This window comes from Onychomys torridus, chromosome 8, assembly GCF_903995425.1.
Source record: "Onychomys torridus chromosome 8, mOncTor1.1, whole genome shotgun sequence".
NCBI lineage: Eukaryota > Metazoa > Chordata > Mammalia > Rodentia > Cricetidae > Onychomys > Onychomys torridus.
The window spans coordinates 84,868,751-84,891,535 of NC_050450.1; the positions used below are offsets into that span (position 1 = coordinate 84,868,751).

Consider the following 22,785-nt stretch of genomic DNA (forward strand, 5'->3'; position numbering starts at 1 on the left):
TATTCGTTTCAGTATTTATTGGTGACTACCTCATGAAGTACCTGGGTGGGAAATGCCTGGGATGAAGCTGCCGTGTAACAGAGGAGGCCAAAATGTGAGCCATGATGCAGAAGAATGCTGGCTGACTCAGCCTCTCTTGTAGATAGGCAGAAGGCAATGTTCTGTTCCTTAAATGCATAAAATAAAAAAAGAGAGAGAGAGACATACTCAGATACGTAGATTCCCTGGATCCAGAAAGTCTACTGGGATACATCTCTGTACCACTTGTTTGCAAACCAACTGAGAAATCATGTGCCTGATTTTCTTCTATTAATAAATACAGCTATTACCATATTGTTGAGTAGAATTTCCTACTAGGGGTGATCTGTAAATATTTTATGGGAGTTAATGATCTCCTCCTCCTCCCATAGTCCTTTGCATGTACTGAGTGTCCTCTGGAGCCCCCTGACTCTTAGGTTTCCTAGAGGCTCTATCGGAACCCTGGTTTCCTTTTGCTGCAGAACTGACTCCTTTTATCTTTGCTTTTTCTTCTCTTTGATCAGTGGACTATGCCAGTTATTACCAGGGCCTGTGGGATTGCCATGGTGACCAGCCAGATGAACTGTCCTTCCAACGAGGTGACCTCATCCGCATTCTGAGCAAGGTAAAAACATGGAACATAGGGCTTGAGTCCAAAGTCCATGTTTTCACTCCTGTTGGTATCATTACATAATCAGAATAATGGCATGCTGTAACACCTCTCTCTGTATATTACATGGCTCTTCTTCCACACAGATCAAAAGTCCCTTTAATGTATAATTCTTAGGAAAATTTTCAATTAAAAATTCAGGCCCAGGAATCATTTTTTCACATTTAAAAATACAATAAAGCAAATTTAAATATATATATAATGAAATAGATACAATACTAAAATTATGCCAATCAAAATTTGATGTTTTCCAAGGACTTATGATACATAAAGGTCACACTATGTACATAATTTATTACTTTGTAATGCTATTGAAAACATTGTGGCTAGGTAAACTAGCTTCTTATTCATTTATAGATAAATGAGATGATAATATAATTACCTATGGAAGGAGGAGTCAGAACCAGTTAGCACAATTGGTTTGAGCCAGTGCTGATAAGACCAACCTACTGAATCCAATCCCACACAGCCCAGCTAACTTTATTCTCTTCCTCAGGCATAAGTTAACCCCAGACACAGCTAATACACACTATTGTTGGTCGTATAGCAACGGGGCTTTTTTCTTTAAGGGATGGATTATTGCCTGTCTATCATCATGAGGAGAATCTTCCAGAGTAGCAGGCTGTAGTTTGCGGGAACTATTCATCACCCTTGTAAAAAGCAAACAAACAACAAAGACCACACATACTATCTAGCCAGACTAAGACATGTTCTGTTGCTAAGAGACTTTATCATAAAGGCCTCTCTCTATGTATCCCATCCATATCTACAAACACGGTTTTGAGGTAGGCATAATTTGCTCTTTAATTGCTGAGTATGTGGACTTCATGAAGGAAAAGAGAAAACCCATTGTGTTATTAACACCACATTTGCTGTTTCTCTTTATTCTATGACTGGTGCTACTTACACCAAGGATCTGTTTGTGCTTGAAATATGCTGTAAGCTCCTTTAGAACAGACCAAGGGGTGGACAAAATGGCTCAGTGAGTAAAGGTACTTGCTGCCAAGGCCAAAGACCTGAGTTCAATCCCAGAGAACTGGTGGAAAAAGAGAACTGACTCCCGAAAGTTGTCCTCTGACCTCCACTGGTGCACTGAGGCATACACAATCAATCAATCAATCAATCAAAATTAATTTAAAAAAAAAAAAAAAAAGGAAAAGACCAAGTCTGACTCTAAGTGTCTTCCAGTGATTCCAATGAATCAGGCCCCTTTAAACAAAGAACTAGCCAGGTAGTGGTGGTGCACACCTTTAATCCCAGGACTCAGGAGGCAAAGGCAGGCGGATCTCTGTGAGTTCAAGGCCAGCCTGGGCTACAGAGTGAGTTCCAGGACAACCAGAGCTGTTACACAGAGAAACCCAGTCTGGAGGGGGAGTGGGGGACTAAATTCAGATGTAGCCCTTTGCAGGAAGGTAAGAGCTTTGCAGGCCCTGCTGGGTGAGATCACATGTTCTTGTGATTTCCCCTGCCATTCTAACTCAGCACCACCCTACTACAATTTCGGTGCAGCTCCAATACACCAAGAATAAATTGGAAGCAAAGAAGGGAGTGGACATTGGCCTGATTGGTATTTCAAATGCCCGAAAGCAAGGTTTGCCGTGTAATAGAATTTGTGTACATTACCGTGCTGGCATTACGGGGTAATCGAGTTATCCACTCAGGTGTGACCAGGCCTCTGTTTGCCCAGAGCCTGCAGGTGAACAAATTAACTGTTTACATTGTCTGGAGGTGCCTGAAGCAGGAGGGGGGTGCAGAGCCAGGCTGGCGGCTGGCCTTCTCTCTCCGTCATGATTATTTTGTTTGTTTTACATGTCTTTTGCCTTTGTTAATGGCTTCTCACTGGGGGTCCCATTCCTCCAGTTAGATCTAAGGGGCTGTGCAGTGACCTGTCCCGCAATATAGAATGGTGTGCGGTTACCATGGCTGTGGTATTTCTGCGAGATGCCTAAGAACCTTAGACTGGTCTTTTAAAATCAACCTCTGTCGTCCCCCCCTCCATGACTACATGCTAGTGCGTCAGAGTTTAATTCGGTAAAAATGCCTCGCTGGCTTAATTCTATCAGCTTCTTTCTCCACTGTTCCGGAAGGTTCTAAGTCCATTAGTGTTTCTGCTCCCTAAACTGTACCAGGTGCCTCCCTTCCTCATGTTGCTAATCCCTGCAAATCAGAGGAGGAAATGAGAAAGTAGCCGTTGAGGAACGTTCCTTTACGAAGCTGCATTCCGGTTTAACGTCGGTTTGGGGGGCATCTGGGATTGGATTTGCCTTGATTCTATTACCTAACTCAATCAGAGCCCTTGGACAGGAAAAAACCTGAAAAGACCACCCATCCTATTTGCTTGTATCTAAAAAAGCACAAACAAACCAGTTCCTGCAGATAGGAGATTCCAGTACCATCCAGAAGTCGGGCCAGCCCCTGCTCTCTGGAACTGTGTCTCATATTCATCCCACTTCAGCTCCAGATGGCCTCCTTTGCTGGAACCAGCTACCTCTCAGACCTGGAGCAAGAGAACAAAATAACCCCAATTAAGTTTAGTCCCCAAAAATGATGTCTGAAGAACTCCATATTCCTTTACTCCAAAGGCCAGCAGCACCTTCGCTGGGCAAGAGAAGCCTCCGTCTAAAAACTGGCAGACGTCTGTTTCCCTGGGAAATGTATGGCACAGCTATACACCTCAGCTCACCTGGACTTGTTCCCTCACCTGTAAAAGGAGGGGGTCGTTTCTCCCACCCTGGATACTCCCATGCAAACACAGTGGGCCTGATGTCGCAGAGCTGCAGAAGAAGCCCACACAGAGCTCTCTCTTAGCTTTAATTACTTGCTCCATTTAAACAGCAAACATTCCAACTACCAACTGTTTTGTCTTCACCCCCATAGGTACAACTGGTTTATCCCTCTCTGAGTAAAAGTTATGATGCTAAAGATCAAATCCAGGACCTTCTGCATGCTAGACCCTGGATATTCCACTACCAAGCTAAATAAATCCCTTTATTAAAGAAATACTGGGCTGAGCTTGATGACATGCTCATTTAATTCCAGCCCTTGGGAAGCAAAGACAGGCAAAAACTCTGTGAGTGTGAGGCCAACTTGTCTACATTTTGAGTTCCAGGGCAGCCAGGGCTACATAATAAAGAAACCCTGTCTCAGAAAATATAGGTGCTTGTGGGGAGGAAAAACTCTGGAAAGAATGTCTGGAGGAAGGAGACTGCAGGGCCTGGAAGGGGTATGAGCAAACAGGAGCAGAAAAATATCAGCTTTTAGCTCTGGGCCCCTGCTGCTCCCTGCTGGGTTTGGGGATTTGTTTGTTTTTTTATTTGCTATGTATTGGTGTTTTGCCTGTATGCATGTCTGTGCACTCAGAGACCAGAAGAGGGCTTTGGGTTCTCTGGAACTGGAGTTGCAGATGGTTGTGGGTCCTGGGAATTGAACCCAAGTCCTCTGGAACAGTAGCCAGTGGTCTGAACCACTGACTCATCTCTCTGTCCCATAGATAGATAGAGAGACAGATGATGAGAGAGAGAAAGAGAGAGAGAGAGGATAGATAGATAGATAGATAGATAGATAGATAGATAGATAGATTGATAGATAAATGCCGTTAACCAAATACCTATCATCTATCCTGTTCTCAAGCAGGTTATTTATGTGACCTTGGAAAAAGTCACTTAAACTTTCAGACTTTAATGTCCTTACCTGTAAAAAGTAAGATAGTTTCTGTTCAAGGGTTGTGATCAGAGAATGTATGTGAAAAAGTATGTAGCCCTTAATTATCTCTACAACTCGTATATTCTCTGCCTTCTGCTAACACTACACTAAAACTACCCTTGGGTGCTGGGCATCTACTATGAATTCAATGAATTATTGGTAAGGTAAGAGCAAAATGAGGGCCAGCAATATGGTTCAGTGTGTAAAGGTGCTTGCCACCAAGCCTGCGACCTGAGTTTCATCCCCGGGTCCCACATGGCAAAAAGAAAGAACCAGCTCCCAAAAGTTGTCCTCTGAGCTCCACATACACAAACATGAGTTGTGGCATTCACTTGCGCACACACATATAAATAAATGTAGCTCCAATCTTTTTTTTTTTTAATGAAAAAAGTGGTTCATATACCAAGCATTTCACAGAGGCTCCGTCAATTGAGGCACAAAGTTCTCTCACTTGGGTAAGAACACTACCCAAGGAAGAGGCCTACATGGAAATCCACTGTGTCTTCTGTGGTTTAGAAATCTCATCACTGACACCAGGAAGAGCCTCCCAACTTCTCTTCCAGAAGAGGCCAGAGCCATGGAACCAGTCTCACAGCAGTCACAAGGACCCAGTCAGCAGAAAGCCCTCCTGCTGACCGTGGCTCAGCACATCGGAGCATTCCTAGGCCCCATGCAGCTTCATACCCACTTAACTCACTGGCTTCCAATTTGGGTCTTAAAATATATTAGAGGAAGATTTTAATAACAAAGCGGATGTGAACATCCAGCGGATGCTCCTGCACCCCTTTTGGGCCCGGATATTTCTGAACGGCTTTTTTGTTTTCTAGTAACTCCCTTCCTCCCTGCCCCCCCCCCCACCCACCCACCCAGGAGCTGGGACACAGCTCAAGCCACAGCAGGGTGTTTAACGCTCTTCCGTGGCTCCAGATTGTGGCGCTGGTGCAGGTCTTCTCAGACGTAACGGATCACTCCTGAGAGCCTGCCTCTCGTAAATTATTTCCCACGATGCCAGCGACCACCGCAGAATTCAAGTTTGAATAGAGCAGGGAAAAGGTGTTTGAGAGGCCTGTTCACTCAGCTGCATTTTAATTTCCTTTTCAATCTTGTCCCAATTAATTTCACAGAATTAATCTCACAGAAGCAAACTCGGCAGCACTGAGGCTGTGGTTAGTGTGGCGCTCGCTCTGCCTGAACATGAAATAGGAGCCAATATAAAAATCCATCTGCTGTGTTTGAAATACACACCCGCTGCTGCCCGGTCCTGTCTGACATTCCAGGCATCAACAGCGAGGGAGGCGGGGGGTGTGAGTGGCCATCAGTAGCTGGCAGGAGTTCAACAACAGGTGTACTCCAAAAATCCATTCTGTCTGAGCAGCAGGCATGACAGGGCAGGTGCCGAATCACCCTCAGTACGGTGACACCTTGCCCTGGCTTTCCTCCGTGTCTTGGAGGACAGCAAGGCCCTTCTGTGGACCAGCACCTCTACAGTCACTTATTGTCAGTGGAGACAAAGAGAAGTAAAATGCTTTTATCTGGCCGGGCAGTGGTGGCGCACGCCTTTAATCCCAGCACTCGCCAGGCAGAGGCAGGCGGATCTTTGTGAGTTCAAGGCCAGCCTGGGCTACAAAGCTAGTTCCAGGAAAGGTGCAAAGCTACACAGAGAAACCCTGTCTTGAAAACCAAAAAAAGAAGAAGAAGAAGAAGAAGAAGAAGAGGCAGGTAGATCTCTGTGAGTTCAAGGCCAGCCTGGTCTACAAGAGTTCCAGGACAGCCAGGGATACATAGAGAAACCCTGTCTCGAAAACCAATAAATAAATAGAAATAAAGATGCTTCTATCTGGATAAGAGAGGTCACAAGTCCCCTTTCAGAGAAGTGACCTGACTTCCAGCCAGCAAGGTCTCTCTCCCCAGAGAACATTTCCTCTAAATAATATAGGTCTTTCTTTTGCTGCTTGAAATACCACAGAACTGAATGCCCATTGGGAAAACCAGTCTCCAGTTCCAGAAGTGATTTATGACGGAAACACGATCCGTCCCGCAAATTAAAAAGAGAAACTTTGCAGGGTGTAGGGGCCACACACCTTTAGTTCCTGCGCTCTGAGGCAGAAACAAGCAGACCTCTGTTGAATCTGAAGCAACTTGGGTCTGGGCCAGCCAGGGACACATGTTGAGACTGTCTCAAAAAACTCAAAGAGAAACTTAGTTAACTGGGGTACTGGAGAGATGGCTCAGTGGTTAAGAGCACTGGCTGCTCTTCCAGAGGACCTGGGTTCAATTCCCAGCCCCCACATAACAGCTCACAAGTGTCTATAACTCCAGTTCCAGGGGATCTGACACCTTCACACAGCAGATATACAATCAAAACACCTGTGCACATTAAATAAATAAATAAGTAAATCTTTAAAACAAAAAAACTTAGTTAAAACTGGATAGAAGAATCCATCCCTGACCCTGTGAACTGGTAAACTGAGTCACTTGCTGCATCTCTGGGGCTCCAGTTGTGTCCATCACCCATGGGTGTTAGAGTCTCTAAGGCCTTGTCCAGGATCTTATTCAATTGGAAATCAGCATTGGCATAACAAGTTGGACGTCCCTTAAGGTTGACACTTACATGATAGGTTAGCCGGGACAGGAAGGGCTTTTCATGGCTCTACCATGCCAGACTTTGGCCTGTCTTCTTGGATGGTGGGAACAGTTTATTGGGGGCACCGGATATGGGTGTCTGGACTTTAGATGAACAAGGATCCAGTCATTTTGCCACCTGGGATGAGACAGCTGTCTCCGGCTCCAGCCATCTGAATGAGGCAGGGCCTGCCCTGGCACATTTGCTCTGTGCTAACGGATTGCCTGTTGTAATGGAATTTAAAAAAAAAAGTTTTTCCCCCTTACCTCCTGGAAGGACTACTTTGCAATATAGACCATTCTCCTCTCTTGAGCCCTTCCTTCCTCTCTAGGAGATCTGTATATTGTTGTTGTTGTTGTTGTTTTTAAATCAGAATACAATGATACTTCCTCTTTTAGGTGTGTTTAGTTGAATGTGACAGCAATGCTCATAAAAACCAATAAGTTAATCCCCTCAATTGCTTTAAATGAAGGATTTATTTATTTATTTATTTATTTATTTTTAATTCCAGGGCTCTGAGGGAAAAGAGGTGTTTGGTGACATCTAGTGTCCATTCAGGACTTCCTCAGGCACCATACCCTCTGCTTGACTGAGTGGGGGATGTGCCGAGGTTATTTGGGAGGTAATTTGGGAGTAGTGAGGGAGGGAAATACAGGCCTAGGGCGCAGACTGTCCAAACAGTGTGATGGAACTGATCACCGCCTGTCAACGAACTCTTACTCACCTCTGACCTAACCAAAGGGGGAGACAGGGGTACACCACCAGAAAATATCTTTTTGTATTTATAATGGTATGGGAGAAACGCAGAAGGTGTCCCCACCACCCCATTTCATGTTAACAAGCAGGTCAACACCGTGCTGTGATGACGAAGATGATGATGATGGTGGTATTTTCTCTCATTAATAACCCCTATGGGAGGCTAGCGTTAGGAGGATGGGAATGGGATTTGGGGTCAGCTGGAAGGCAACGGTCATACACCGGTCAAATTCAGTCGAGGCCATTCCTTTCCCCCAGACAGGAACCAATCGTCTAGAACAAACCCTGGCAGCCTCATTCCTTCCAGGTAATTTTTATAAATGAGGGGATACCCATTCCAAGAGAGGACAAAGGGAGAGGATGTTTGTGTGTGTGCATATGCATGCACACATGCCAACTAACAAGGGGCCCAACTGCACACCAGCACTATCCCATTCAATCCCAGCTCTTTATTATAAAAATCCTTTTTAAAAGAGAGAGAGGGGATTCAACTGCATTTTTCTCTTTAATCTCCCTATTTCTAAACTGTTATCCTAGTCAGGACCTTTCACTTTCAAAACACACACACACACACACACACACACACACACACACACACACACGCCAGTCAGGTGGAAAGTCCCACACCAGATGTTTACATAGAACCACCTAAGCTGTGGTGGGGTTAGGTTAATCTCAGAATCGCCTGATGCTTTACAAACTCCAGTGTTTAAAAAAAAAAAAAATCCAGCCATTTATTTTGTAGTGAATTTATAACAAATGCTGTTAAAGGCTTCGTCTTTTGACAGAGGTAATAATAAATTCACTGTTAAAGACGGTAGTTTAATTCCTTATACCTCCAATACTGCACAGAATAAACCATATTCATCACTGAGTAATTTTTTACCACATAAATCTTTAAAACTAACCGGTGAAGGCTGTTGAGACTGAAATATTGTGAATTTATTAGATATGCCCATGTAGTATTGGATTCCAAGGTTTCCATTGGAATATATTACAGGGAAAATTTGTGTCTTTAACTGTGGCATCCCTCCATTTCCTGCCGCCGGTACTGTAACAAGCAGAGTCAGCTGCGTGTCTATTAGACAGAGATTTAGTAAGAAACTCCTTGCTAATCTGCCAGAGAGGCTGGATGGCATTTCAGTGCCATGCCCTATTTAAGAGGAGTCGTCAAAGCTTTGTTTCTGAGTCATGATGTTCTGAGAAGGAACTCAGCCTCCTTCAACCTCTCCTGCCAGGGTTTCTTGATATTGTATGGATTCAGCGCTCTAACCAAACTCGAAAAATATTGAAGCACATTATAGCCTCATTGCAAACATACAGAGCAGTAATTTCTGTCAAAGTTGTAGGAGATTCGAGGCAACTGATGAGAACACAGGAAGCTAGAAGCTGATGATATCCATAGATGTATGATATTTAATGCTAATTAAAAGATCATATTGATTCTCCAAACAGAAATAATAGATGATGTGTTCAGAAAACTTGCTATCTTAAAATTTTTCATATGTCAGGACATATTAAAGACAAATCCTGAGATTTAAACAAAAAAAAAATCTGTTTGCCCAATTATATTAATTTGAGTGAAACTCAAATGGGAAATTTTGAGTGAAACTCAATTGATAAATAAGAAAATTCCAAACTTTTCTCCTAATTTACCAATTAAGTGATGTTTAAACTACAACCAATTAGTGATATCAAATTATATCTCCAGTTCATTAAGGAAATGGTAATATAGTTAAATTTTTAAAGATTTTTTTTTTCTTGAAAGAGATACAACATTTTGTAAGCACAGAGATACAAGAGTTTCTCTGTCCTTTCTAATAACCCATGTTTGGGAAGAGTCTCAAATCTAGAAACTTCCATGGAGCATTTATGAACTTTATGATTCTCAAGAAAATGAAACCAAATAGGTTCCTAACAGCTCAACAAAGACTCTCCTGGCAGTCCAAGGCTGCAGCCTACCGGGATGACTGTTAAAAGACAGAACTTGACTGCAAAGATAAGCATAATACTGGCAATTAATATTCAGCATTTCACATTCTAGTCGAGAGGATGGTTTTCTTTGTGATGTGGTTCATAAGCTCAGAGTGTGGGGAACCAGATTCCTTTCGTGCATGAGGATTAAGGAGGAAAAAAAAAAAAAAAACCAGCAACAGCAACCCGCCTCCATCTGTAAATGAATGAACATCTTGATTTTATAGCTATTTGCTTTGTAAAACTGAGGACTGAAACAAAAATTACTGGATGCCTAAGTAACACTTTAATTCGGAATTCATTTACGACGTAGCTGCATACTTGTCACAAACCATAATGCAGTATTTAATTAAAATAACAGAAATGCATCTAGATATGTCCTGGGGTAGCTATCACCAAATTATAGTCTGTGCCATCAGTATTTTATTTATGAAATGGCAGATTCTTAGGTGCAACTAGGCTGAGGCAAGAGCATAAACATTTTAAACTTGCATTTTTAGAAAGGTTCCTTTTTTTTTTTTTTCCTGCTGCGTCTTTAAATTTTTTTCTTCTGTGGTATGGGATTTGGGGTGGGGGTGTGTGGGATTGTTTTGCTGTGGATAAAGCTCTCTCTTTCTAACTCTTGCTTTTCAACTATTGACCTCTCAAGTCTTCTGACTGTGAAATCCTGTCTGTTGTCATGGAAAGGCTCGTGAGGTTCACCGGAGCCACAGCAAGCGTGGCACGTCTTAGGCAGAACTTGGACGTGAATTCCAGGAGGGTAGGCTCTCCGTACCTGTTCCCAAGTCTTCCTCCACCTTTGCCATCCATAACCGCCGCCGGTTAGAGTTTGCGCGCTCGCCTGCTCTACTTTGTGGATGCTCGTTGCAGACGCCTCTCCTTTTCATAAACGGGTAGCATCTATCTTGCACGCGCCCACCATCTATCTCCTCGTTCCCATCGGCTGTCCCATCCACCTCCTTGTCTGCAGAATTATGTTCAGCAAGGTCCCGATTTATAGGAAATAAATAATGAAAATGGAAGGGCCTGGGAAAGATAATCGAAACATTCAAATTGTTATTTTTCACTGTACTTTACACAAACAGAGCATCTGTAAACAGCTAGAGAAGGTGTCGGCTGGTCCCTAAAAAGCAATGCCTCCAGAACATTCTGACCAAGTAGGTCTCTGTCTGCATTGCTTCGTCTGTGTCCCAACTCTTCTGCTCTTTGAGGCTCCGAGATCTGACCTTTTTAAAATGGTAATTCATACCATGTTATTGTTGTCTTTCTGCCTGATTCTTATTTATCCTGCTTATAATAGCGTGTTTGTCATCACGTATGCTCTGTATGATAATCCTAAGGACTGTAACACAGAAGCAATCATGGCAGTCACCTTCTTAAAAAAAAAAAAAAAAAAAAAAAAGTCCTGAGGGTTGTCGTAGGAAGATAATCTGAGAATAGTATCGCAGCCCACTCCTACAGCGAGGGTCTCCGGGAAGGAGGATTTCTTCTACACTTGTAATTATTTTAGCCCCTTTCACAGGTCACATAAAAAGTTAATTTCAATCGCTGCTAATTTCCGTCCAACAAGAGCATGGTACTTTCAACCACCCCAAATAATTGGATTCAAAACAAATTTAGGAAATTGAGTGTGTTAGAAAGCAAATAAAAATATCCTTTTGGTAGGGAGGAGGGTGAAAGTGGCAAAAATGGCCTCCCCCCTCTCCCTTCTTTCTCCTTCACAACTTTGCTATTAAAGTTGCACCTACAGCTAGAAGTTTGTCCGTGAAAAATGGTCATTTTGTTTCTCTGCTCAAAGAATGTTATTAAAATGCTAATTTAAAAGAAAAAGGAGTTAAATATCTGGCGATGGTGCATTCTAATTGCAGCCATAATGAGCTCTCTAAATGTGCATGCCCCTGACACACACAGAGCATAAACAGCAGTAAACAGATCATTAGTACCCGCGTTCATTTATTCTGGCGACCTTACCATGACCCCACCGAGGGTAGGGTGAAAAGCAGGTGGATCTGGCTGTGACACCCCCTAGAGGGATCCAGGAAATGAAGCTATAAGCTGTTGTCATGGAAACGCCTATGTGTGCAGATGATGTAACACACCGACAGGCTGTAGGGCCCCCGCAACTGGGACGTTCGCCTTTCCCTCGCCGGAACAATCTTGAGATTAAATTATTCATTTCTTTAATTCACAAAGCAAAAGGAATCCTAATTTTCTTGGTGATGTGCGACTCTCTCCCATACATCTAGGGTCTAAAACACAGTGACTTATCCCCTCTTTCTCCAAAATCCACTTCAGCTTCCCACATTCTAGCCCCACATAGCTGAATCTGGCAAAATCAGGTATGGAAATGCAGTGGTACTCCAACACTCAACATCTGCATTTAAAGGGGAGAAAATCAAGGGGGTTTCCGCCAAAATCAAAAATATAACGTGCCCGTTCGTGAGGAGGACATGCTGGCCAGGGAATAAATGTAGAGTGCTTTGTTTGGAGTGGCGCAGCGGCAGGGTGAGCCCTGAGAACTGCCAAGCCCAAATGGATGCCGTGAGCCTGAGAGCCACAGATCCTCACGAGCGCCTCACCCTAGCAAGGTGCAAGGAAAAGAGAAGAGGACGCAAGCAGCTGCTCACCCCTCCCATGCCCAATTGAGGGAATGGAGATTAATAAATATAATTCTTTGGAGAATGATTCCACTCTTTCCTACCCTGTTTTGCACCAAACAACCTCAATAACCTTACGGCAACAATAGAATAACTTTCTCCTTTTTTTTTTCCCTTTCTTTTTAAAGGAAGCAGAAAAGACAATCTCTGGAAATTATTTTAAAATAAAAAATCTCCCAGCCTGCACCTCCTCCCCACCCCCTCCCCATTGCACTTTAGATGAACCTGTGATATTGTAGCAATGGCCCTTGAAGTGCAGTGGGGAGGTGATTTAGGAGAATATTAAAGGCAATGTGGAGATTCAAGGCGCCTCTCTCAGGGAGATCTGGAGAAATACGCAGCACAGATGGGCCGAGCAGATTAAACATTTCCGTCACATTGTTTCCAAATTGTGTTGTGGTGCCTGAGGCTGGTACTGCGGTCAGAGCAAGACAGAGCGTTGGGGCTGGGAGCTGCACAGTTTATGGAATACATATTAATATGCCCGTCTCACATGGTACCACAATTCTATCAGCTCTGAGAGGCGGCTGCCTCTATTGTTCCTCAATTCCGCACTCAGCACCTTGTTTCCTCCCGTCTGTAAATGTTTACCTTGCCTGTCCCCTTTCTTCTTCAAGTGAAGTTGAACTTGTCTGCTACATTCCTGTCTCTCTTTACAAACCTCCTTCACTTTGCCCCTCCCTGTATGATTTTTCTGTCACCTATCCTTGCACACACACAATTTTCACACACATTTCCATCCCCAACAGCATCTGGTATGCACAGACCCTACGTGCCTCCCTGGCCTTGACTCCATCCATGGTCATGTGTTTACACCCTCTTCAAGACAGGAGCTTCACATTCAGGCTTAATGTTCCCTCTCAGCCAGGTGCTCCTGGGCCCTCCACATGGAGCACACATTCTCCTCAGAGCACTCCATTCTTAAGCTGGGACACGCTCCGTAGACTTGTCTTCCTGAGTGCCCTCACAGCTTTTGCGGACCACCTTCGCATGCTCCCTTTTTTTATAACACTTATCTCCTCAGACATTCAGGTCCATCAATCTTCACGAGAGCAAGTTCCCTGAAATGTAACAATAAATAAAACTGGCTCAATTGAAGCAAACTTAATGATTCATTTGTGTTATGATCTACAGACCAAAATTCTGAATAATGGAAAAAAGAGAAAATGATTGCCAAGAACCTTAACCACAGTGTAAAATAGCCTAGAGAGGCCGCCAAACTACCTAAGGTTTTAGCCAAGGGCTGAGCTCAAATCCTTTCCGGTGTCACAAAACCACCAGCTACCCAACCAACCATTTCCTTTTCCCTTCAGGAAAAATCTCCTCACAGAACTATCTGTGCTGAAAAATGGGTATGTCTGCCTTTGGCAAACAACTCCTGTTCCCGGCTTTCTTCTTCTAGCAGATGGGAATTTGCTGAGTTAGACCCCCTCAATTTCTCTTAAAACTTAAGCTATCTCAAAGAAAACATCCTCATTCCAAAGCTGGGTTTTAGGAGTTCAGAATTTGTAGGCCAATCCAGAATATGTGTGTGTATATGTGTGTGTGTGTGTGTGTGTGTGTGTGTGTGTGTGTGTGTGTGTGCTGCTCTTGGAAATCTATGCTGCTTAGGAATTCAAAGTTCACATCTTTACTCGTGATAATATATGGTAAATGAGCACTCTTAAGAGAAATAAGTAATCACAAGTCAATACTTGATTGGCTTTTCCCATGCATATATCAAGCACTTATTGATCCTTTGTGTCCAAGGCTGATTGATTGTTCTCTTGAAGAGGGATTCTCTTACTTACAATGATACAGTGAACTTTGATGGTTAAGAGAGTAAACTATGAGACATTTTCAGGGAATTCCACAGAAGCTTGGAGACCATTTTGATGTGAAAAGAGGGTCTTTCTCTTAGGAACTCACCCAAGACCCCCATCACAGAACCTTCTCAACAGAACTGACCATGTTGGAAGGCTTATTCCAAATGCCACAGAAAGCCCTGAGAGGGCACCACCCCTTTTAAGGGACAGTGAAAATGCTGGTGCCCCAGGACAGGAACAGCTCCGTCGGTTGGGAAGGGAGAGGAAACAGACTAATGGGAAGGACTCAGGCCTAGAAGACCCAGTGAAGAGCATTCCGGGTTCTCTTCCGTTGTGTTTTTGTTTAGTAGATGTCCGTCCTAGGACAAAGTTTGGACCTAGGCCCCAAAGTCCACTGTATTTTCCTCTAGAGTGCTATTTGTAAACTGTGGAAGGTGTGTAAATCCTTTGAGAATCTAATGAAAAGCCTAGGCATAAGACACACATATACATTCACACAAAATTTTAGGCCAATTTCAAGAGTTCAAAATGTCTTTACCATCCATCCATAGACAGGCTAAGGGTTCACAGATTCCAGTTTAAGTTTTAAAGCCTTAGAGGATGTGAATTCCTTCTGTTGGAACAGCCTAGGATTCACTGAGCCTAGAAATTGAATTCTCATCCCAAGACGGGATGGTCATTCCAGGTCATGTCTGTGCTACTCCAGGGGGGCCATGGAAGAGCTTACGCAAATAGGAACCAGCGGGAGGAGAGAGATGAAAATGTAGCAATCATGGGGTAAGGGTATTTAATCTCTTTCAAGGCTTATGATGGGCGCCTGCTGGTTTCCCCCATGATATCCCCTGACACCTACTGACAGGGTATTTGCAGCACCACACAGGGGCTCAGGGCCCTGTGACTGGAGGAGCTTGCGGAGGCCTATGATAGTCTTGAAACCATAAACAGCAATAGGAAACCACTGGAGGCAGAGTCAAGCTGTGTGACCTGCCTGTTGTTGGTGACCATACTGCTTTTTGTTTACAGAATTTGCTGTTCTTTTTATAGCAGGTTTGGTGGGGTTTGTTTCTTGTTTTCCTTGTTGATTGAGATTAGCAGCATAAATCCTTTTAGGGCCATGTACAACCCCCCATAAACCCTTTGGATGGTGGATGACGGTGAGCACTGTGTGGGTCACAGGTTCACTCAACATTTCTTTCATCCAAACCAATAGTGTCTCCATCCTGACAACAGAGTCCAAACACCACCTTTCCTTTTCAAAGCTTCTTCATGAGGAGAGGAAAGAGTTCAAGGAGACTTGGCAAGGTTCAAGTTCAGCAAAACAGATGTTTGATCAGATGTGGAAATAAGCAGTATGTTATACTTCTTCTAGGTGAAACATGTGGTGGTGAGAAGCAGGACGTGTGAAGAGTTTTGTTGTTGTTGTTGTTTGGTTTGGGGGTTTTTTGGCCTTTGATTTTTTTTGGATTTTTGTTTGTTTGGTTTTGGTTTTTTAGGACTTTATCTAAAGCATCTTCTGGTAATATTCTGTACCATTGAAGTCTTACCTTTACCCTCCATAGTATACAGAGCCATAGAGTGAGCCACAGCATGTAGAATTTGGATGCCCTGATACTATACACACGTATAGGTGTGTGTCCCCAGTTTGAACGTAGAGATGCTCCTGTGTTGAAGACTGCAGGTCTCCTGGGAGCCTCAAAGTACTTTTCCAATTTTTCTAAATAGCTGTGCCAAGAGAAGTTCAGGTTTTGTGGAGAAACATTGATCCCAGAAATTCAGTTCACTTCGATCCTAAAACTAAAATCCAAGAAGCAGCAACTTAATAAAAATGCAGTAAATTAGCACCTCTAGACAGGAGCAGAGTTCATTCAGAGCTGGGGTCTGCCTGGCTGAGCCGGTAGTCTCTCCATTTTAATAGTTTAATAAAAATTAGCATAATTAACGAACATCTGTATGATCCAGAGTGGTGCAATTTGGCACTTGGAAACGAGGGCTTAAACATGATTGCTGCGAGTTTAATGTTGTTTTAATTCTTTTTGGCACTGTGCAGTGAAATAAACGTTTGGTGGGGATAGTTCTCGGCCGGATCTCATTTGCATTTTTCTCCCTTTGATTATGAGCAATTGTGGACTCCCCAGCAATTCATCAAAGTAGAAATTATTTTAAAATACCTCGTGGTGTTCAGACTGAGCTGGAGCAATGCATGGGGGGTGGTAGTGGGAGAGAAGGCGAGACATTTCCATTCATGCTTTAAACATCTCAGCCCCGCAGCCTTTTCTGGGTATCCAACCAGGGGATGAAATCTGGAAAAGACAGTCAGATCACAGGACCTGTAGGTGCTTTGATTAAGCTCCCAGGCTTCCACAGCAGGACACATATGGTCTCTGAGACTATGCTACCCTCCTCACACTTTTGTGGGCTCTTGGCTCTTTTGTTTTGAAGGGCAGAGAGTTGCTCTCAACTCATGAGGCCTCCGCATCTGCATAGGCAGGTCAGTACTCCCCTCCAGCAAGAGCAAGCTGACTGGGAGCCTAGCCTCTGCAGGTGCCCTGCTGAGCCTCATCTGCTTCCAGTTTACACCCTCTCTGAGTTGGTGGAGAGAATGCTTCCAAGGCTTGGTCTCTACCCGTGGCATCACAGCCAACGGGGACTGTGACAAGTGAGTCAAGAGTCAGGGGTCTCAACTAACCCCCCGTGGAGCCATGCACACCTCATGTGACACACGCTTACCTTGAGCAAGTTGCCTTTGGTCAAGTTGCCCTCTTGCCTGTGAGAAAGCGAAAGAGCTAAAGCTAGTTTTTATGAGTTGCTGTGAGAGAGGAAGACAGCGTGTCTGTCACACACAGCAAAGCCCTGCAGAGGAAGACATTCCTGCAGCTTGGTAAACGTGGGGCAGCTCTACAAGAAAAGCTAAGATGCAAAGAACGGAGATGCAGCTCAGACAGAAACCGCTCTAACTTCAGCGTTGGAAAATGGACTGACCGTAGCATCACTTGCACTGAGCTGAGCTATGTCCTGTCAGACACAGACTGAGGAGTTCTGAGTGTGTCTCCTACAACAGATACACTAGAGAGGGGAGGCTGCCTGGCGGAGGGAAGAGATGAGGAATTGAGCAGAGTGATGGTAGACAGACACACAGTTATTTAAGTTGTTGTTGTTGTTTGGAGATTTTTTGGTTTGAGGTTTTTTTGTTTGGTTGGTTGGATTTTTTTTTTGTTTGTTTGTTTTGTCTATTTATGTGAGTGTGTGTAATGTTTACACGGGTACATGCAGGTGCACACACATATGTGTAGAGGCCTGAGGTAGACACTGAGTGTATTTTGTGTATGTGTGTGTGTATGTTTTGTTTTGTTTTTGTTTTGTTTATTTTTTGTGATAGAGTCTTTCTATGTTGTCCTGGCTGTCCTGGAACTCACTACATGGACCAGGCTGTCCTCGAACTCACAGGGATCCACCTGCCTCTGCCTCCTGAATACTGGGATTAAAGGCAGGCACCACCACACCTGGCTCTGGTTATCTTTCTTTATCTATTTCTACCTTACACAATGAAGCAGGGTCTCTCCCTTGAGCCTAGAGCCTGCCAATTGCTAGTCTAGCTAGCCCACTCTGGAGATCTCCTGCTTCTGCTTCCTGTGAGCTGGCATTCCAAGCAGGCTGTGATGCCCACCTGGCATTTATATGGGTGCTGAGGACTGGAACTCTGGTCTTCTTTCTTGCAAGACAAGTACTTTACCTATTGGACAGTCTTCCTAGATTCTACTTTGTTTTGTTGAGTTTTGAGTGGGTGTGTGCATGTTTTTGGTTTTTGTGGTTTGTTTTAGTTTGGTTTTAGATTTTGGTGGTGGTGGTGATGGTTTGGTTTTTGTTCTTTAATTTTGAGACAATGTTTTCTTTGTAGCCCATGATGGCCTTGAACTCACAGCAATCTTTATTTACCTCAGCCTCTGCAGTGCTGGGATCATCGGGATGAGCAATCAATCATACCCAACTCCTTTTAGGACCTTTTTTTTTTTTTTTTTTTTCTTTTTGGAGCCTGTCCTGGATCTCACTCTGTAGACCAGGCTGGCCGCAAACTCACAGAGATCCACCTGCCTCTGCCTCATGAGTGCTAGGATTAAAGGTATGCACCACCACCACCAGGCCCCTTTTAGGACCTCTTGAAACTCAGTCTTGGGGCTGGATAGATAAGTATTTAAGTGTTTAAGAGTACCTGCTATCCTTACAGAAGACCCAAGTTTGGTTCCCAGCACCCGAATATGGCAGCTCTCAACTGCTTTTGACTCCAGCTCCAAGGGATCCAACATCCTCTTCCAGCTTCCTGGCACATGTGTGTGTGTGTGTGTGTGTGTGTGTGTGTGTGTGTGTGTGTGTGTACTTTATATGACTTATATGATATCACAGTCTTAATGAGTTCCAGACTAACTTGGGCTAAAAAGTGAAAGACCCTGCCTCCAAAGGAAAACAGAGTCCTTAAAGGATCCACTCAATAGTCACCGTCTGGCTTCTGTGGCATCTGAGACTTTTCTTGGCACATAGGAATCCATTTGGGACCACTGTCTCCAAAGGCAGTTGGCCTCTTTCTGCCACAACCAGTTCGATCACAGGGGAGTACCCAGGAGTTAGTTTAGAGTCAGTCTATTCAATTGAAAGTGCAAATTTGTATTACCCCTTCATTCCATCAGGGCCTCACCTAATAAGCACTTATTTGGACCCACTCTGTGCTTACTGCTGATAACTCAAGAAACAAAACCAACAAGGGCCAGCCCTTAAAACTTCATATCTGGCCGGGTGGTGGTGGCACAATGCCTTTAGTTCCAGCACTAGCAAAGGCAGGTGGATCTCTGTGAGTTCAAGGCCAGCCCCGGTCTACAGAGTAAGTTCCAGGACAGCCAGGGCTATACAGAGAAATCTTGTCTTGAAAAAACAAAACAAAACAAAATTTCTTATGTATCCTGGTTAGCATTAACTGTGAACTTGACATAGTCTAGAATCATTTGGTTGGAAGTGGGGGGGGTTGGATAATAATGAACTGAATAATTTTCTTTACCATATTGGTCTTTGGTCACAACTATGATAAGATTGTCTTCATGGTCTTTTTTTTTTTCTTTTATGTGTATGAGTGTATTGGCTTGCATGTATGTCTGTGTACCATATTGGGTGCCTGGTACATGCAGAGGTCAGAAGAAGGCATTCAATCCCCAGGAACTGGAGTTATCAGCCCCCATGTGGGAATGAAACCCAGGTCCTCTGGAAGAGCAGCCAGTGCTCTTAACCACTGAGCCATCTCTCCAGTCCTGTCTTGATGATCTTCATTGATGTTGGAGAGTACCACCTATAGGCAGGTGGTCCTGGACTATATACAAAATCTAGCTAAGCATTAGTCTGTGAGCAAGCAAGTCAGTGAGCCAGCAAGCAATGTTCCTCCGTAGTTCCAGCCTTGAGTTCCTGTGCTGACTTCTCTCAGTCATGGAAGTATAAGATGAAGGGCTTGTTTCTCTCAGTCATGGGCTGAAGTATAAGATGAAGGGCTTGTTTCTCTCAGTCATGGGCTGAAGTATAAGATGAAGGCCTTGTCTCAGTCCCTGTTCTGGGGCTGTAGAGACACCATGACCAAGGTAACTCATAAAGAAAGCATTTCACTGCAGGCCTGCTCACGGTTTTAGAGGACTATAGGCCATGATCATCGTGGCAGAAGCAGACAGGCATGGTTCTGCAGTAGTAGCTAAGAACTTTACCCCTGATCTGCAGGCAGTAGGCAGAGAGAGAGAGAGAGAGAGAGAGAGAGAGAGAGAGAGAGAGAGACTGGACCTGGCTTGGGCTTTTGAAACCTAAAAGCCTACTTACTCACAGTGACACACCTCTCTTCCAATATGGCCAAACTTCCTCAACCTCCTCAAACAGTTTATCAACTGTGGACTAAACATGCAGAAACTGAGCCTTTGTGGGGCGTTCTCAGGCAAACCACCACCTGCCCCTAAGTAGCTTTTGGTCAGAGTGTTTTATCACAGCAACAGAATGAAACCAGGGGGTTGGGGATTTAGCTCAGTGGTAGGGCATTTGCCTAGCAAGTGCAAGGCCCTGGGTTCGATCCTCAGCTCAAAAACAAAAACAAAAACAGAATGAAATCAGGATCTATCTAAAGCAGGTGTGGTGGTGGTAAACATCTGGAGTCCCAGCCCTCAGGAGGCAGGAGGATCAGGAGTTCAAGGCCAGTGTCCATCAGCTACACAAAACCCTGTCTGAAATGTAAAGAGAGAGAGAGAGAGAGAGAGAGAGAGAGAGAGAGAGAGAGAGAGAGCGCACTTCCGGTCTACTGGCTAGCATTGAGATTAACTCTCCTCTGAGAAAGCATAGGGTACTGCACTGTAGGCCGCCCAGTGGAGCCCTCTGACACAGAGTGGCAGGGGCTGCATTTTAGAGAGAGTAACTCAGAAACTGAAATCTGAAGGCTGCTTAGAAGTGAGTCCCATGATATGGAGAAGCGGGGGTTTGTAAAAGCAGGAGAAAGGCCCCAAGCATGAGGGAGCCTGTGGCCTGTGGAAGTAGCCTGGTGAGTTCTGATTTACTAAGGAGATGGATGACAACACCAGGCACTGAACGGGACAGGGTCACAAGGAGCTCATCCACTTGTTAAGAAGGTAGCAAGAGGCCTGGTGGTGGTGGCACACGCCTTTGATCCCCGCACTGGGAGTTCGAGGCCAGCCTGGTCTACAGAGTGAGTTCCAGGACAGCCAGAGCTACACAGAGAAACCCAATCTGGAAAAAACAAACAAACAAAAGCAGAGTGATGGAGGCAGAGGCCGGAAGGGTGAGTGGACAGGAAGAGCCTGTGAAGTAAATGGAGGAAGTCAATCAGGAAGTCTGAGGTGGAGGTCTGTGTAGACTAGCAGGCATGGGAAGCAGGCATGCAGTGGAGATTAATAATTATTTTCAACAATGAAAGACATGTGCATATTTTAGAACTGATGGGGAAAAGTTGTTTATGTGAGAGGCAGAGGTCAGACTCCACGAAATAAACAGAGAAAGGGAGAGAGAGAAGGAGAGAGGGAGGAGGGAGGAAGGAAGGGAAGAAGGGAGGGAGGGAGGGAGGGAGGGAGGGAGGGAGGGAGGGAGGGAGGGAGAAAAGGTTAAGCTCAGAGAGGGATGCACCCCCTACTTGAATGCGAACGGTTGCCAGTGCCGGTAAGTTCCTACCACCTCTGACTTTCTCTTTGAAAGTGGAGGGGGTGCTCTGCTGAGGGAGGGAAGCAGCAGAGCTGGAGGGGAACCAGACACCAGAAACAAAGTCACCAGTTAAAGCTAGGGAGCCAGAACTGTACCAGTCCCCAACCTGTTTTTCTTCTTTTTTCCCCTAAAGCTCGGCCACCAGCAGTGCCAAATGTGGGTAGCATCCTGGTCGCCCACACCCAAGTGAAATAAAAGACGCTCAGGCCCTTTCTTCTTTGCTCCTCTGCTGAGGATCACCTGCCTGTCATTCTTGCTATACCCCCACTAGCTCCTGTTCTAGGGAGGAACCTAAGGGCCAAGGTCTGCACAGCACTTTCTATTGTCCTATATCTGTGCCATCACTTCGTCCTCACAACACAGCGAGGGAACACAGGAAGGCAAAACGAGGAGACCCTAAGGTCACATGGCTGCCAAATGGCCAACGGGGGATTTGCTCCCAGCCTATCTGACTCCAAAGGCCATTACTCTAGCCTATAAACTCCCAAGAAGCAAGCAGTGTTTGGACTCATCATTCCGTCCCTTGAGGAAATCCAACTAGCACTTTGCACAAGGAAGATGCTTGATGGATAGTATTGATTTGAACTATGACCTGTCACCGTGAACATCTTTGGTATTCTGGCATTTTAGTTAGTGTTCAACCATCTCTGAAGAAGCCATAGCATTCGCTTGGTTAAAAGGGAGGGGTCTAGAAAGATGGCTCAGCACCTAGGAGTTTATACCACTCTTCCAGAGGACCTGAGTTCCATTCCAGCACCCATATCAAGTGGCTCACAACCACTGCTAACTCCAGCCCTGGGGACATCTGACTCCTCTGACATCCAAGGGCACCTGTACACACACACACACACACACACACACACACACACACACACAATTAAAAATAATAAAAATCAATTATTAAAAAAAAAAAGTAAGATGTGATGGTTCAAAGATGTGGTGCCATTAAATCCACACTTGGGAGGCAGAGGCAGGAAGATCGCTGAGATTTTGACACCAGCCTGGTCTATGTAGTGTGTTCTAGGTCAGCCAGGGCTACATGGTAAGACCCTGTCTCAAAAAACAAGAACAGCCGGGTGGTGGTGGTGCATGCCTTTAATACCAGCACTTGGGAAGCAGAGGCAGGTGGGTCTCTGTGAGTTCAAGGCCAGCCTGGGCTACAGAGAGAGTTCCAGGACAGGCTCCAAAGCTACACATAGAAACCCTGTCTCGAAAATCCAAAAAAAAAAAGAAAAGCAAGAACAAAAAAGTTTTTGTTTGTTTTTTTAATTAAAAAGCTTTTGGTGTGGTAGTATGTACCTACAATTCTAGCCCTCAGGAGTCTGAGGCAGGAGGATCAAAAGTTAAAGGCCAACCTGA

General features: G+C 44.5%; 1 protein-coding gene across 1 annotated transcript in view; it reads left to right on the forward strand.

Annotated features, from left to right (window-relative positions):
• Skap1 (src kinase associated phosphoprotein 1) overlaps window positions 1-22,785 on the forward strand; it is a 289,021-nt gene that overhangs the window by 261,028 nt on the left and 5,208 nt on the right. Inside the window, exon 11 of the mRNA XM_036197928.1 lies at window positions 543-643. Within this exon, the coding sequence (XP_036053821.1) occupies window positions 543-643 (101 nt within the window). The remainder of the gene's footprint in view (window positions 1-542; window positions 644-22,785) is intronic.